At 35.6% G+C, this 18,895-nt stretch overlaps 1 protein-coding gene across 6 annotated transcripts in view; it reads right to left on the bottom strand.

Annotated features, from left to right (window-relative positions):
- The window catches only part of LIMS1 (LIM zinc finger domain containing 1), a gene marked incomplete at its 5' end in the record, with an annotated part of 89,325 nt that overhangs the window by 40,059 nt on the left and 30,371 nt on the right, over window positions 1-18,895 (bottom strand). For 5 of the 6 annotated variants that reach the window (XR_014026296.1, XM_081326743.1, XM_081326744.1 and 2 more), the window contains one exon: window positions 2,690-2,917. The exons of the other annotated variant lie outside the window; for it this stretch is intronic. Coding sequence is in view for 4 of the 5 variants with exons in the window: in XM_081326743.1 (XP_081182869.1) it covers window positions 2,690-2,796 (107 nt within the window). Of the gene's footprint in view, window positions 1-2,689; window positions 2,918-18,895 lie in introns of those variants that run through there. 6 annotated transcript variants of the gene reach the window in all.

Raw genomic sequence — 18,895 nt, 5'->3', positions numbered from 1 at the left:
GCCACAGCAGAAACATCTATTTTTTGTAAGACTCTCTCTCTTAGAATATCTGTCTACACATATATAAACACACATACACACCCTTTCCAAAATAGTGGTTTCCTGCTCTTGGATAACGCCTAAAGGCACAACTGTAATTCATATCCTAATAACAGGCTACATTGAAATTTCTTAACTTTTAACTCCAAAGCTAGTGGCAACTTGTATTGAACTTCAAATGCAGTTTTCATCAGAAAGGCATTTTTAAAGGGAGAAAAAAGGAGAAATGTAGTGGAATCAATCAATCAATCAATCAATCTATCTATCTATCTATCTATCTATCTATCTATCTATCTCCATCCATCCTTTTAAAGAGATAAACCCAACATCATAGTTAGGCCTTTATCAATGTTTTCTTTAAGAAACAGCCTCACCCAAACTGTGGTTTTCCTGAAAAATGACCCAAAACTGTGAAGTTACTGTATACATGCACAGGAACACAACTGTGGCCTGTATTCAGCATAATTTCTCAATGTGCAGCCATAAAGCCTAAGATAATGCACTTTTGCAGCCAACTCTGTTAGCATATCAATTTGCATGAACCTCTTGTAATGCAGTTTAACAGACATTTCCTGAGCTGCACATAGATCATTGCACATGAACAGATCACTTTGCAATTAAGATACAATATATCTCAAAGAAGATAGACTGTTGGGTTTAAGGGAAAATCAGGGCCAAAAGGAATCACAAGTTTTGTGAACAAACTTAATGTTTTCCCAGAAATGTAAATTGCAAGGAAAGGATGACCAATGCAACTGCAGAATACTTCCAAGATGCACCAGAATTTTTTCAGGCCACTTAAATGTTGACTTGAAGATTAGACCTGAGATGTTTAATGTTCCCCAAAAATCTGTAACATCATTCTTATTCTAATATTTGAAATACACACACACACTTTGTATTATATTCAGTTTTTCTAGTCATTCATTTAAAAAAAAAACAACCCAAAGATGAGAGCAATAAAAACTAACTCATAATGAAAAACACTAAAAATTGATTTAATATTAAAGACAAAATATAAACAAGCTTATCTAAATTTCCATACATGTGAGCTATATATCTCCCACCATTAAAGAGCTTGGGTTGGCAAAATGATCATTATTATTCTTTTCTATAAAATAAAAACGGAGAAATATCAAATCTTATGCTATTATGCTGAGAGACTATTTGAACCTGGGTCTCTCTTATATGTCTAATACAACACACTAACGCAGGAATGCCACTTCCCACAATTCTTTGCAACAGACCAATCTGGTTGAAGAACTGAATCTAAAATGTTTCAAGGCTCCCGGGTTGCCTTTCATTAGTCTACATATTATTTATTCATTTATTAGAATTAAATCCTGTTCTTTTTCTCTGGGAGTTCTCTCTTCATTTTATCTATACAAGAACCCTGTGAGGGAGAGTAAGCTAGAGAGAGTGAAGTCAATGAACTATCAATATATGTTGGTTGCCAAGCAACCAATCGTGACCACATGACTGCAGGGATGCTATGAAGGCCACAACTTCAAGAAACATCATAAATCTCCTTCTACAGCAGTGTCTTAACTCTGAATGTTGCCAAACCAGTGGTTGGTAAATGAGGACTATTTGTATGTCAAGCTGTATTGGAATCCTCCTTGTAACATGTCTCACAAGTGCTTGTTTGGCTGCAAAAAGATTTCACTTCTAGGGACTGGGGGGAAAACCATGGTGATTGTGGCTACCAGTAAATCAGCTATCCTTTAAGATTCCTGAACTTTTTTTTTAATGAGTGTCATTTTTGCAGGCTACTTTTTATTACTACCATACCACAAATAATTTTGCGATTTTATTATTGATATGAAAGAATCACGCAAACTATAGTTCTACTGACATTCAGAGACGCTTCCTTTCAATTAATGCCTTTGATAACATTTACTCAGAGAGTTCTTTCTTTTCTTCTTCTTTAAATTGTAGGATAAGGGGCACTAATTATGATCCAAAACATTGAGTTCATTTTAAAAAGGTTACAGGACTTTTGACTGACCTCTATTTTAAAAGTAAATATTTTAAAAGAGTATATTGTATTAAAAAAGGTATTCAATTTTTGGACTCCAGCCCATATCACAAATATTATTTTTTTGTTATCTTCCCACTGTAAGTGGTTTTACTGCATTCTTTTGTCAGAAGCATTTCAATAAAAATATCCAATCCAAAAAGAAAAAAAAAGAAGAGCATGATCTAACAAGTAAAACATCTTTTTTAAAAAACAAAATCTCCTCTCAAATAATAGATTAACCCCATTCAGCTCCCTAAAGGATGCCTTTCTTTTGCTGCAACTGTGTTTTACTGACTAAGAATTAATTTTTAAAATATTGTCCAAAACTAAAACTTTGTGAAGAAAGGGAAACTGTAATCCAAGGTCTGTGGCCACTTTCTACTGTCATTTGCTAGTACTTCCGTAGCATTTAGGTTAATGAACAAACTAATGAGCTTCTTTCCAAAAGCTCTTTCCCCTTAACTCCACCTAAAATTATCTGCTTCGTGACTAATTCCAATCATGCAGGTCTTGCAACTAACATTCTTACAATCCACCAACCTGTAGTGATAATTTTTGCTAAAATGATTGCAAAAATAAAACACGTGCTGAGCTCTTGTTAACCATTAATACATTTTTCCTAGCACTCACCTTAGCTTCTGCTCAGGTAACTCCTGAAGACCCAGGCTATCTGGGCGATCCCGTCTTCGCCTGTATAGACCTGAATGAGATAATTCTTTCAGCTGCAACGTAGTCATTCCGCTCTACCCTGTTCTCCCCGCAGAAAAGTTTCTGCTGAATGGCAGCACAGCTGCCAAGATGCTTGGAAAAAGTATGTGGAGCAGTGTGTCTACACACCTGCACAGACCAGCACTAGAACTCACTTTACACAGGCAGTTGCTGAGCTGCTTCCTGTTTCTCATAGGTACACACCCTCTAGAAGAGCACTGTGTTTCCTTTTAACAGCAAGTCTCTTATCTAAGGGATGCTCGGAGGATAAGCTGAGGGCAACTGCAAATCAGGCCACTAACTGTGCTAGAAGACTGCTACAAACCAGCAAAACTAGCAGCAGCAAAATGTCTTCAATTCTATTTCTGCTTCTCACAATCAGACAAAAATCTCAGCCAACTAAACTGTTCCCTATTTTGAATTGCAAGAAAAGGAAACATGGGAACACTTTATTGATCTAGGGAAGATTTAAGTCTACCTGTATTGATCTGATCCATCAAAACTGAAGCCCAGTGTAATTAAATCTAGAATGAATTAATCTGATCAGCTAAAATAGAAGCAAATGAAAGGAAATGAATGGATGGAACCTTTTTTTAACTTTTTCTTCAACGTTCTTTCAAAATACAAAATACCAACAAAAAAACCACACCAAATTGGGAGGTGGGTAGAAGGCAATTGTGTCAATATTCTGGTTCTGCTTAGCAGCATCCAAAGTTGTACCATCTATAGCCTATCATTTTTCTGTGCTTTGGAACAAAGTCCACAGGAGTCTATGGAAACTGGAAGGAAATAAAAGGGTTTCCTGCCAAAGAAACCAATAGAGATTTCCAAGTCATTTAACATTGAAACAAAGAACCAGCTCTTCTAATTTTCAATAAGATACAAACTGACTATAATTGAATCCAAAATAAAAAACCAACATTGCACCACTATCAAAATGCAGAAGCAAAATTATTTATGTTGTAAGGTAATGGACTGTCCTTAAGGTGCCACAGGATGGGATGTTATTAATTTTTAAAAACAATTTATAAAACTTAGGGTTTTATTCAAAGGATTCCTACAAATCAATCAATATATTTTGGGGAACTGTTCAGCGACATAAGAACAGAAGGGCAGCTCTGGTGGGACAAATCAAAGATCTGTTTAATGCTGCATCTAGTTTTGTTAAATGTCCAGTTGTCTTTTGGAATCCTCAAAGACAACATAAAAGCTATGGTTTTCCCATATCTTGCACAACTGGTATTTCCAAAGTGAATTCCTGCTGAACATGTAAGTTCTGTCTAGCTTTTAATGGTCATGGATGGATTTATCCTAAAGAAAAATAATTTATTCTTTTTTAAAATCATTAAAAAAAGAAAATCCCTTGAAAAAAGCCATTAACATATTTTATAGTAACAAATATCTACATGTTGACTGACAATGAACGGCTTTGAAATCACAAAGGTTAGATTTTATCATTTTTCTGTTCCCTGGAGGGGGAAAAATCACTTAAACACTGAATTTACTCACATATGACTAAGACCAGTGACATCTAGTGGTTAAATTCATAATAATACTCTCCATAAAAGATACTTTGGCTTTCTTTTACCAGAACTGTTATGTCTTTTTATTTCAAGTTCCTTATTTTAAACTGACTCAATGAGTTACTATGTACAGAACTCAAGAGAAATGTCATATAGCACCTTTACAATAGAAACGGAGAATACTTAGACCATACTCTTCTACAATCTATGATGTTATAATTTTAAAAGCACTAATTATATTACTTGAGAGTATCCAGAATAAAATCTGTGGGAGTAAAACTGACTACAACCTTTTTGTTTTAATAATAGTATGTCTTATTAAAGTCAAATCACATAATGCAAATTCTAATTTTTTGAATGACTGGTTGCCAAGTGTGAGATCAGAATGTTTCTGATTGTATCCATCAAATGTGGTTAGATCGTAGCTAAAATCAAAGTTGCAGTGTAGCATGGAAAAGAATTTATAGAAACTTCCAGATACAAAATGAAAAAGAACTTATGATAAGAAAACTTGACAGAAATTCCTCTTACTAAGATAAATTTTCACCTAGCACAATTTATAATGTAATTGAATATTCATAAATCTTTTATTTTTGGCAACTGGAACTTGTCTGTGCATACACCACACGCTTCTCTAGGATTTCATACCTAAACTTAAAACATACTGGTGCTGTCAAATCAGAACTATCTTCACAGTGCATTAATATTTGAAAGATTTCATCTTAGCAAAACTCATACACTGTAGTCTGTAAGCCACAGTGCATGATCTCACATTAGGTATGAACTAACAATGACCTATTCCAACAGATTATGGTTAAAACAAAACAGGCCTTTTACTTTCCTTCTACAAAACATGACTATGTATTGAAAACTACGACTATCTCTAAATTATCTACATGTTCTTCCTCTCATGATTTAGGTATGGAAAAGCCCCCTCCCATTCCTTACTCTTGGGTCTGATATGTGACACTTGCCTTGGCAACAGTGGGGGAAAAAAGGAAATATGGCAGCTGCAAATGTGCAGCTGGAGCCTCAGCCCCTTTTTAGTCCCATTTCCCATTTCCTAATAAGATGGGAAAAACCAGTTATTACATTCAGGGAGAGAGCTGGCAGAAATATTTTTGAGAAGACTGCAAACATGGAGACAAGTGTTTTATCCCCTTTAGATGGGGGGGGGAGAGGGGGGAAGTTCTGCAGAGTTCCTTTCTATCTGTGCCTAAGCAAACGATTATTATTATTATTATTATTATTATTATTATTATTATTATTATTATTATTATTATTATTATTATTATTATTATTATTTCGGTTTATATACCGCCCTACTCCCAAAGGACTCAAGGCGGTTTACAAGGCAAAATTTAAAAACAATACAATATAAAATTAAAATTAAATTAAATTAAGTCTAGCCACAAAAAATAAAATCACAATTTAAAAACATTAAACCCCTCAGTCCAGACCAGATAGCTCAAAGAGCCAGGTTTTTAGGTCCCGGCGAAATGAACGAAGGTCGGGGGCAGTCCGGAGTTCTGTTGGCAGTTGATTCCATAGGGCAGGCGCGCCCACAGAGAACGCCCTCCCCCCGGGGATCGCCCGTCGGCAATCCTTGACCGGTGGTACCCTGAGGAGGCCATCCCTGTGGGAGCGCACAGGACGATGGGAAATTGACGCTGGGAGCAGGTGCTCCCTCAGATAATCTGGGCCCATGCCATTTAGGGCTTTATAGGTCATCACCAGCAATGATTAGCAAATCTATGGGCTGAGTGCACCAAGCAGTGTATGTACGATACTTCCTCATTTAGAAAATATATAATCTGATATAGTTAACTATTTTAAGGAAAGTCTTAGCAATTTGTGGAAGTCAGCAAATATTTTCATCAGAGGAGTTAGGTTGAAAACAACAATCCATAAATCGCTTATGGAAAATACATTTGCTTCTGATTTTGAAGTCATCTCCAGTTTTTCTTTTGCATCCTGGAATAGCTTATTGGTTTCCAATGAATATTCACATATAGCTGATTCACTCTTTGTGCTAAGATATAGAAGATGATTAACTGCAACTGGAGAGACCAAGATTCCTTTCTGATTTGATGATGGTACCTGCCAGCTGAGTGAACCAATGATTTTCTCTCTCAACTCAGCCTACCTCAATGGGGGGAATAAAACAAGATGAGATGTACTTCTACATATGAGACAAGACAGATTATATGTATGTAACCAGTGAAATGTACAAATAAATAAATAAGTTTGCGTTACTGTGATTTACAGAATAAACTACAACTGGCTGATTCAGACAATACTAGCTAAGTTGACACTGTAACAACCACATTATCACTTAATATGTGAATCCAGTAACTAGTTAAAGATTTAACAGTACAGTTATAAGAACAGAACATACATGGCGTACTTTAAGAAACTGTTTCTCTTTGAATAAGCAAATCACCAGAACTACTCTTGTGTGCTTAATTATAGAATGAATGACTTTTAAAATACATTTTAAAATGCACTGCTTTTGTTTTTCTTTTTTTTACTGTCAAGTTTGAATAATCTTTCTCTCTTCTTCCATAGACTCTCTTCACAAATTCTGTTTTAGTTATTTCCCTTCTAAGGAAGCTGCTAATTAACTCTTGCATTTAATGGCAGCAAACAAGACAAGCATCCCACTGCAACAATTTAAAGGCAATTTAATGCAATTTTCTCAAAATAGCAACATAGATCTTCATCAAGAAATGCTAAAAATGATCAAGTACTTTCTGAGTATTTTCAATATATTCTTTAAATTAATAAAAAAGTCCAACTAATCCAAAACTGCATCTGTAATAAATTTTCAGGATAAACACTCAATATTGGCACAACTCCATGACTCCCTCTTCCCTTATCATAGGCAGTTTGGGTTCTCTTCCTGGACTTCTTACATGGAAGTTTCTCTTCCTTAGCTTCAACACCACATTCTTTAATAATTTTTAGAATGTTTATGCAACCAACCAGAGGAAATGGGAAGAATAAAATCATTTCATTTCTGCTGAAACATTACCTCCGGTTCCTGAGCTATTTTCATTCAGGTTATTAAGTAATATTATATAATATTCCAGAATTGGCATTTTGCCTCTTCCCTCCCTATCCCTTTTCCTCTCCTCCCAATTAGATTGTGCCCAAAGGCAAAACTGTCCTGCTTTACTGATTTTAAATAAGCTGCTCTGGGTGTCTGTTTTAGCTGAAGTAAAACGCTTAGATGAATATGCAGGTAATATGATATCAGTTGATCCTATATCACATTGACACTGATAGCTTGGACATTATAGTTTTTTGATAGACCTCCTCTGCTTCTCCTTTAGGCCTGGATAATGAAAATTCATGGAAAAAGAAAGAAACTCATGGAAGGAGATATTCTGGAAGAAGATAGGAAACTGGTCACGTTGCTACAGTTCCTATTATCAAATATGTTCCTATTTTTTTGCCCCAAGATGGTAGGGATGAGGCAACCCAGCTGGCAAGCTTCACTCAGTGCTTGGTTTTGTTTTGTTTTTTTGGCTTGTAGAAATCGTTTTCTTGTCTCTTTCATAATATCTTTGATTTATCTTCTTTTAGTCTCATATTTTACTTATCACACAGATCCACTATTCTGTTCCACAGCATGTAAGTTCCTGGTACGATGGGCAAGAATAAATAAGAGAACCAGCCCTGAAACTCTGAAACCAGCCAAGGTAGCAAAACAATTTAAGATTACGGTAACCAAGGCTTGACTAAAAAGCCTCCTAGAAAAATCCCAGTCTCCTGAAATTCAGTGAATTCAGCTTGTTTCTCTTCAGACTATGTAAATCACATTTTACGAAAGACTTCAATGGGAAGAAAGATTTGCTTGGTAATTATTCAAAGCATTTAGGTATTAATAAAAGTAAGATGGAACTTTATTAGCTTTTCCTACAAAAGCCTTCCCATTTAATTACAAGGGTTTTATCCTCCATTAGAGATTGTATGGTGATATGTGAAGGTATGAAACCACATTCTGTTTTTTTAAACAATAATGAGAACAATGATGGCTTTTCAAGTGAGGAATACTCAGAGCACAACAGTGTCAGCAGGGTGTAATGAAACTCAAATATTTTCCCCACACTCTAGATCACGGGTGTCACGAAGTATCACAACTTTTTTTGCATTGCCAGAGCTTGGGTGGGCGCGGCCTCTGTATGATGCAACCAGCCCACGGGATGGCAGTTTGACACCCCTACTCTAGATCATCTTTTCAAGTGACTCCCCCATGCATGGTTTTAGACTAAATGTTTACACTAAGACAATATGTTTTATAGAAAGGAACAGAAATATTTATCAGTATAAAACAGCTAAAATTAAGTGAATGACATAATGATGTGTTATATAATTTTACAAAAACAAATTATCTGCTTATTTAAAAAAATAATTTCAACAAGAAAAATCAATACATATGTATGTATGTGTTAATGCATTAGTGGTGACAGTGTATCATATTACTAACGTAAGAAAAAAGGAAAGCATTGCCTTTTCATGTCTACACTGTAATTCTGTTAGTCTTCCCTATACAGAAAAGGTTCACAGTCCTTGATATTCTAGCTAAATATTGGAGATATAACCAAGAAAAATATATGCATTGTGGGTAAGCAGTGAGCAACAATCCTGTGGGTTGGTTTCCCTCTGCTTGTGATAACGCTTCCTAATGCTATGGTAAGTTTTGCAACATCTCCCTCTGCTGATAAAACAGCTATTATGTTTCATGGCAACAGGAATCATACTAAACTGTGTACATATTTACACAATTCAATGCTTCAACCCGCAGTCTCTTTTTATTTTCACATTTGATTTCCCATGATTCCCAATTAATGTTCATTTCTTATGTGTCAGATTAGTTTTAACACTAAAGCTTTCCTATAGTTATAGAATCTACTTTATACAGAGAATTGATTTGATTGGTTTATGTGTTGTCAGGTAAGTTTCAACTCATAGCAACCGCATTTTTTTCAGAAATACAGAGAATATCATTCCACTTTTGCAGAAAATGAATTTTAACTATGGTAGAAGAATATTTATTTCTTTTTTTTATTGAAAAGTTTTACATTTTATCTTTAGCAAAACAAAACCCCTCCCAACCCCCTCCCCTCCCACCCTCTTCCCACTCCCCAACCCTCCCCCCCTTCCCCCCCCCCCGACTTCCCAGAGCTGAGTACAGGGTATAAAAATACAAACAATCATAATCTAACTTATGCAAACAATCCTAAACTATTTAAACTATCGCACTTTAACTCATATAGATAAACTCCAAACGTATATATATCATATCAATAATTATTCAAATGCAAAATAATACTTTTTAGTCCCATATTTGCTCCGTAGTATCTCTCTGTTGCAAATGGTCTTTCAGGTGCACTAAGATCTTTACCATATCCTCGAAATTAAAAACTTTACAGTCCATTCTTCTGTAATCAGTAATTCTACCTTTTTACTAGAAATCTTACTGCTATAGTTAAATTCAACATCCATTTAATATCCACCACAATAATATCAATAATACCCAATAAGAACAATCACAGACAAAACAATTTTATATCAATTATTAAAAACTATTCTTCTTTCCAACTGGGCTTTAAATTTCCATACTAAAACCAAGTTTATGCAACCTTTCCTTCTCCTAATATATTATACAGCTTGCAGTACCATACATTACTTTCCAAACTTAAATTTTTTTTATATAGTCACATCATTCTTATATTTTCTGTTACATGTTTCATTATTGCCCATAAAGATATTACAAGTTAACTTTTATCTATAATTTTTCACAAACTTGCACCAGAGCATAACACAAAGTATATACCTGGAACACAATATCCACCTTCTTATCACACCATAAATATACATACCAACCAAATAGCAAATCATAACCTACAAAATTTCAATAAGCACTAGTACAGATCTTCCCAATTAAATTTTCATAATTATCTTAAAATTAAAGCGACATAAAATATTACAACACATAGTTATTTTATAAGGGTGAAAAGTATATCCCCAAATATTTAGCCCTTCTAACAATTTCAATTCCCATAATCCTTATTACCGGTACATTATTATCTCCTTCAGTTATGCAACTAAATCTTCAGAATATTTATTTCTGAATTCCAGGGAAAGGAGATGGGGTAAATTTGCTATTCTCCCCCTTTACCCATGGATTTCTTGAATTTCTCTTCATTAAAATCACCAAACCTCAAACACAATGAAATTGGCAAATTTACATTCACAAAAGTTTACAACATCAGCTTGCAAACATTATTGAATAAATAAGGAAATATGCAACTGTAGTATCTTGGTGGAAGGCACCAGTCAGAGAAAATTACAAAACTTGTCAGAATTAAAAGCCTTTCTTGTGAAAAAGAGTCATGTGGCCATCTGTAAAAATATGTTAAAACAAGAAAGCAGAAAATTATTATTTCCAACAATAAAGAAATAACAGATCAGTTGATCTAGGACAGGGGTGTCAAACTGCCGGCCTGTGGGCCAGACGCATCATCCCAAAACCACCCCCACCCCATTGCCGGCAATGGAGAAAAAGCTCCGATACATTGCGCGATGTCACAAGTTTGACATGTCTGATCTAGGGGATTAAGAAATACTAGGAATGACATGACAGCAGTGCTCCAATATCTAAGAGGCTGCCACAAAGAAGGTGGTGGTGGTGGGGGGGCAACCCATTCTGAAGGCAGCATGAAGCCAGAACAAGAAGCAATGGATGGAAACTAATCAAGGGGAGAACCCAACCTAGAAATAAGGAGAAATTTTGTGACGGTGAGAACAATCATTGGACCGGCTTGTCTCCAGAAGTTGTGAATGCTCTAACACTGGAGGTTTTTAAGAAGACATTGGGCAACCATTTGTCTGAAATGATATAGGGTCTCCTGCTCGAGCAGGGGGTTGGTCTACAAGACCTCCAAGGTCCCTTCCAACTCTATTATTCTGTCAATTGCATTTATATCCCTCTGCAATTAGTAAAGAACAGAATATTTATTCTTGTACTCACCAGAGTACGAAGAAAGGATATAAATTATTAGCAACTATCATCATACTCCTCTTAAAATTTATTCACTTTTCTTGAATTGCTACCCCCTTAAAACAAGGAGGAAATTGTAGACTACTTTAGGCTACACCAGATTATCAAGACACTTGTTTTAAAATATTACATGCAAGTGTAACCATAACAATCTGTCTACAAGGTTGTCACAGAAAAGCTGAAAAAAACCTAGATAGTCCATGACTTGTGACCATTTGTTTTAATGACCATTCAAAGTTACAACAATGCTGGGAAAAAGTGACTAATGACCAGTCCTCATACTTAGAAGATCATTACAGCATCCCTGCATTCACATGATAAAAATTTAGGCATTTGGCAACCAATAAGTATTTATGGCTCGTGCAGCATCCTAGGGTAATATGATCATGATTTGCAATCTTCCCAAGGGGAAAGCAAAATCAATGGGGACCAAGCATGGTGATTCACTTAACGACCACAGCAAAATGTCATAAAGTTGGTTACAACTCACTTAACAACAATATCACTTAGTGACAGAAGCTCCAGTCCCAATTGTGTCATTAGTTGAGGACTACTTGTAATGTGACTCTGCCAAGTAACAAGATATTGCCTAAACGTTTCCTGTGCTTGGAATAGCTTTGAAATTTATTTATTTATTTATTTTATTTTAATTCCATTTATATCCCGCCCTTCTCCGAAGACTCACGGCGGCTTACAAGCTTAGCAGTAGCCTTCATTCTATGTATATGCCTGCTTATTAGGGCTTTCACACACCCCCCAAGCGGCATTATTACAAAGTCAGCTTAGTTGCCCCCAACAATCTGGGTCCTCATTTTACCTACCTCGGAAGGATGGAAATAATAATTGATAATTATTTTAATAATTAAAATAATTTAAATACAAGAAAATCAGCACTGATATATGTATGTATGTTTTAAAAAAAATCTTCAAGAAACATAGCTAGCCTCCCTCTTTTCTATTACTTCTGTTCTAAAACTAGCTAGCTTTCCAATAAAAAGAGTAAAATTGGCTAGCCTAGAACTACGTTAATCTCTCTCTTGATTTTTCTGGTGGGGAATCAGAAATACTGTAGAGGAGCTGCAATACTGAATCAGGTCCTTAATAGTATTTTCTGCTTGTCAGAGAATCCTTGATTTGGAAGACAAGGGACCATTGAGTACAACCCACTTCTTAGTTAAATAATCCAAATTAAAACCATCACAACAGATGACTGTCTAGCTTCCAGTTCAGCACATAATGCAAAGAATACTGGTACCATGCTACAGTTCTTCAGGAGCACCTGTGTATACTATCTGTCCGTCTATCTATTTACACACACACACACACACACACATACACACACACATTCTGCAGATGTTAAGTAACATTCCAAGAGGCATAATTAAAAACACAAGATCAAGAGCTGAAGGCAGCACTGTCAAAAATAAAGGGTTTAACTGCAGTAACTCAGCCAACAGAGTCTCCTCACTTCTCTAGAAATGTCTAGATTTCCATATAAGGCTAAGGTATTTTTTTTCTAAAACAATAAGACAAAGCATTAAACAGTAATGCAAAGCATGCATATTGGAAGGGAAATTAGCTTCTTTTTTAAAAAAACAGCTGAGGAAAGTTCCAATACTCACGATTATTATTGGTCAGTTGAGAAAAGATCTAATGAATAAATTTGATCCATACATTGCTTTAGGCTGAGCATTTAGCATTCACCGAACTTCCTTGTGGTCATTGCTGAGAGAGGTGATAAAAACCAGTGTGACTTTGCAAACCACTTCCCCATTATTTTTCATACTAAACTGAAAAGGAAATAAAGGCTCAAACTCTCTAATTGTATCAATATAATTTTCAATTACCATTTTAAAAATTGTTGACACAGGGATTTTTTTTAAAAAAACTTTCTTGCTCAAAAATTTATCTTCCTTCTCCCTTCTCATTTTTTTCCCTTTATTATCACTTCCTTAGATTGCTGCCGTTAAGAGGGGTGGACAGAGATGCACAAAATACATGGGACATGTTCCAGGATCAGGAGGGAATGGACAAAAATTGGATGTAATTTCAATATGGCTGTAACTCTAAGAAAAAAGTCACAAAACCTATCAGTGCTTTGAAAACAAATTTATTTATTTATTTATTTATTTATTTATTTATTTATTTATTTATTTATTTATTTGATTTATATACCGCCCTTCTCCCGAAGGACTCAGGGCAGTGTACAGGGCAATAAGAATAAGAATACAGGATACAAGATTTAAAGTTAAATGATTGTGCCCAATGTAGTAAGTTAGTTAAAAATAATGTTAAAATGGTCCAACAAACTTAGAGGGCTATGTGAAGGGGAGAAAACCTCAATGAAAGCCAAATTTTATCCAACAGTAATGGAGGATGGACGACTTCCTGATGATGATGGTCAATAGTGTGCTTGTGGGAATCCTTGATTTATCCTATTGTTCCTTGAGGAGGGATTAAGAAATTACCTGAAGAAATTTCCTGGAGAAAATCAGAGAATTCTGGAACTGGGGTAGGGGATGTGTCTGAGGGGGACATTCGGAAACATTTGGTATCAAGGGCAGATCCTTGATGGTTTAAATTAATTACTAACTGTAAGCAGAATCTGAATTTATTATTAGTGAACCTGGCCTAGGATTAAAAGCCAGGCCAGTTGTCTTGGTTATAGCTTATATAACAATTAAGGTACTGTTCTAAGGAGGTAATTAACCTGTCCATCTCTGCATCAAACTGTGGATCGTAGACCTTTGCATTTAAAGTTGAAATAGCCCCTTCAAAAACATGTCTTAAATCAGGAGTGTCCAATCTTGGTGACTTGTAAGACTTGTGTATTTCAACTCCCAGAATTCCCCAGTCAAACATGACTGGAGATTGAAGTCCAGAAGTTTTAAAGTGACCAAGATTCAACACCTCCATCTTAAATTGAGGACTTCTGTCAAAAATGATATTTTCCTTCCGAAAATTTGTTGAATGAACAGATTAACTGTTTCAGAAAAGCAATGAAAATCACGATGGAATGAAATGGCTTAATAAAATAAACTGCCATAAGAAAGATACCCAGACTCCTGATATATGGTGGGTTTGTTATAGTGTCCAAATACCCTTGACCTTCCTCAAATATTTCAATTAAGGCTATAACCTGAGATCCTTTTAGATTACTCGAGCAATTAAAAAACAAAATTTTTAAACAAATGCATATGCTGCTTCTCACAATTCAGGCTTTGCTGCTACAGATTCTACAGAACAATGTGACTGTAGCAGTTAACTCCCTACAGATTACACTGCTGTTATATTTACCAAAATCAAATTATACTTGTAATTGTTATAGATTATGATTTTAAAATGTTTTGCAGGTTATTTTCTAGGAGAGTATAAATATGGAACTATTTTTTTTAAGAAAAGGCTTTCATCATTCTAAATTTTGTATAACCGGCTATCACTGTTGTTCAGGAAATATAAGCATACATGGAATTGTGTATGTGAAAGAACCCAAGCAAGCATGCATCTTAAGTTCTTTTGTCTGAAGGCAAGAATTAGACTTGTAAAAATAGCTAGGGTTTAAAACCTGAACTATCTCAAACTAAAAACGCAATTTGATTCATGTGAACATTTAATTTAAAAGATCTTAAAGCCGGTATTTCTTTGGGTGCCAGTTCAACAAAGATGTTTGATAGTTATATTTATATTCTGCATTCTTTTGGCTACAAACCAGCAGCTCATAATAGATGAAAAATGTATTTCTGCAAGAATATTGTGTAAGGCTTCAGTAGCTAACCACAATAGAAGACAGGAAACATGGAATGTTGATTCATGATGACACTAACATTTTCTGTATCTTAAAAGGAAAACTTTGATGAGCTTTAACTGCAAGACACAGGGGCAATTGTGAAGTTTTCCTCATCTGTTTTTCAAAAAGTAACAGACTCCAATCTTCAAGTCATGTGTTTGTTTGTTTTTCAAATCATTATGTCTAAAGTCAATGGACCAGTGTGTGAATGTGTGTGTATAATTATAATGCTGATTGTACAATAACAAATTATGATGTCTCAAGATGAGTTTTGCAGTTTGAGCTAGAAAATATCCAAGCAGTACAAAAGTCAGTGCAAAGTCCAGCTGATTAAACTGCGCTTTCCTGGCAAAACAAACAAAAATATAATACAAGGCATTCTGGATTTGCCATCCTGGTGTAAGAGATGAAGCACTATTTTTAAATACAGATTTAAGCTACAATATTCTCATTAAGATTAAAAGAATATAATAGCAAACATCAGCAAACAAGCCTCTGACAAAAATAAACAGTTGTTTCCCAAATTGCAAAATCCCATAATGCAATCAAACCCAACTTCAAGAGAAAGTCACAGAAAATGAAGGAAGGAAGAAATGAACTATGTTCCACAGGGGTAAAAACATCTAGCCTGTTTCTTTTGTACTGGGACTTTCTGTAGCAAAATCAGCAGGCACAAGTCATATACAGATTCCTTCTTTGGGTCTAGAAGTCAGTTTGAATTTGTATTATAGACAAAGCTGTGAGGTAGGTAGGAACACCATTCAAGTAGTCATATGCCCGATTCTATCAACAGAAACCCTTTTGTTTAATGCATACATAATTCATTTAACAGTTGACTCAATTTGCTTCATCTCAGAGAAATCCTATTCTTATCCCCTAGAAAGAGTTGTGACATGGTCAGCTGCTGTTTGAATCAGATTTATTTTATTTGATTCAGGGAACTCCTGAGTTCTTGTAACCTTTTCACAAGAGCATTTGCAAGAACTGTAATGTAAAAAAAAACCTGTGTGGAGATACAGTTTTTACAATTGGAATAGGAAATACTAGGAAAAGGAATGGGACAATTTGCTGCAGCCAACTCGCCACGATCAACTTGCCACAGCCAACTCTGTGGGAGAACTCACCACAGGACAACTAGCTGTAGGACAATTCAACAATTCAATTTAATTATTTAAAATAGTTAAAAATTACTTTGTGTCATTCACATTTCATTTTGTCCCTTCTTTGGCATCCTTTCTTTAATGATTCTATTCTACTATTTCTTTGATATTAGTGTAACTCTTGTCCCGCGGCAAGACCACACAACATGTGACAATTTACTTTCATTACTTACAGAAGTTATCAAGACTTGCATAGTTAGTCTGATCAGTGTGCTCTGAGTGGTAAAACTAGCTCACACAAATGTTGGTTTCTTCTGCACATTTATTGAAGATCTTCCGATCTTAGAATATAAATTCTAATACAAAAATATTCTTTGTATGTTTGTGTATGTGAAAAAAGTCTTTCATCACTTACAGGTGCTGATTATATAACTTTGTAAATAAAAAAAATTAAAAAGTATAAAGAGAGAGATTTCAAAGATTATTAAAAGGCAATAAATAGGTATGTATTTTGTCTACGAGTTTAAAAAATCCCCAGGGGCTGTAGATATGAGCGTAAATCTGAATAAAACATGCCAAGTGCCCAAATAAACATATTAATTTTTGTAAAAACAGATGCAAAAGCCAAACCTTTTCTAAAAATAAGCACATAACCATTCCTGAGTGGCTTGTTGCTTTAGCCGAAGAAGTTTCATGGATTTTTGCAAACATCCTGAGCCATGTTGAACAATCACTAAAGGGGCCAGCACATTTCATAGAGGGGAAAAGACAACACTGCTATGTTTAAAAATAATTGTGGGCCATAAAGGAACAATTGGCACACTAATCAGCTGTGTGGTGGCTAGTAAAATCAGAAAGGCCTGGAAAGAGGCTGTGAAAACACCAGGTGTGGCAGTGACTATGGCTGGTGGTAGTGGGTTTGTTGGGTTTCAAGATGCTGGTGGGCCTCAAAAGACTGCTTGGTGGATCCTACAATGTGAGCCCTCCAAGGTAAACCAGACATGAGAGAAGACTAGTTGAACTAATTTTACTTTATTATAAGGCTACATTAACAAAATCCTGTAAGTCAGCATGCTGGCTGAGGAATTCTGGGAGTTGAAGTCCACAAGTCATAAAAGGGCCAAGTTTGAAGACCCCTGGTCTATAGGCACAAACTTCTGCCCTCCACTTTTAACCGCTTGATCCATCAGGGCAGGTCCTTCCTAAATGTGGGCTTGTGCCTATCTTGCCTGATTCCTCTGTAGGCAGCATCTCTTTCTCTCTTTTCCCGAGATCATTCATACATTCCAATACGCACAGGCATTACACATGGCTACAAGTTGTGCAGGCCTATGCTAGAGCATTTTTGCTGTAGGAATCGTTTTGAGAACAATTTTATTATCAGCTAGAGAACAGTTGTGCTATTGCATAGCAATTAACACAACTGTTGGATGGCTGTTTTTGTTTTTCTTTGAGTCAGTGTTGCCTTGCCATCAGGTTTGATGGCAAGTTTTCAGAAGTGGTTTGCCATTGCTTGATTCCTAGGGCTGAGATAGAATGTCTGGCCCAAGATCATCAAGCTGCCTTTGTGCCTAAGGCATGACTAGAATGGTTCTCCCAGATTCTAGATGCCTGAAATCACTATACCAAACTGGCTCTCTTTGATTAATTATTTCGTGAGGGGGTCCTTGGTGCTCTCTGAGCTTTCTTGTTTTCTTGCAGAGGTTTCATTACCCAAACTAGGTAACATCATCAGTGCTTGAAATGTCTGCAAGAAATAAATGAAACATCTGCAAGAAAACAAGCATGCTCAGAAAGCACCAAGGACCCCTCATGTCAACCCTGAGCTCCAAATATTCTCCTTTATTAAATATTTTATATTTTCAAATATCTTCCAGAGAGGGATTTTTCCAAGGCTTATTCTCATCTAACCCAGAAAATAAATGTGATATCCTTGGACACGCAATGTGGTAAATTTACCAGACGCTTTAAAGACAGAGTTAGTCATATTTGGAGTGATCTGAGTGACAATAAGGACCTGATGAGATGGTCCAATGCATTATGTCACTCAGATATATAAATTTGATATATACATCAACAATGCCATACCTATGCCTTCTTTGCCCACCTTTGCTTCTCGGATCCCACTGTTGTGGCAGAGGATGCTAAAGTGAATAATTCATAAAATTGCTTTGACCACTTCTGGAAAAAGCCTAGTTAGACCAAGAAGCTTATTATAACTAGTGTTCAATTATAGATGCCCTCTTTTCAGGCAAAGGGCTCAAGATGGTAACAACAGCAATAGTTCAGCTCCCTGAAGAAGATACATATTTGGGGATTCATTTTTGTTTCAGATTTAGTTTTGGAATGAGATGGCCTAATGAACTAAAATACCTAGAGATAAAAGATAAACCTCCCAACCTACATGAATTGGGTCTGAACAGGACTGGAACACTGTATTACTATGACACAGCAAGTATCAACTTCAGACTATCTACTAAATGTAACATATTCTAAGACCCAAGTGGTTATCTTGGCTTCCTAAATTCCTTGATGCACTAAACAGTATCCCACCATTAATGAACACAAACCCTGTAATGTAATTACATGTTTCCCGATTAATATTTGCCATTACAAATTGCAGTACAGGTAGGCTTTCAACTACAACCA

Source organism: Vipera berus, assembly GCF_964194415.1.
Source record: "Vipera berus genome assembly, chromosome: 4".
NCBI classification, from domain to species: domain Eukaryota; kingdom Metazoa; phylum Chordata; class Lepidosauria; order Squamata; family Viperidae; genus Vipera; species Vipera berus.
This window is presented reverse-complemented; position numbering and strand designations above follow the sequence as displayed.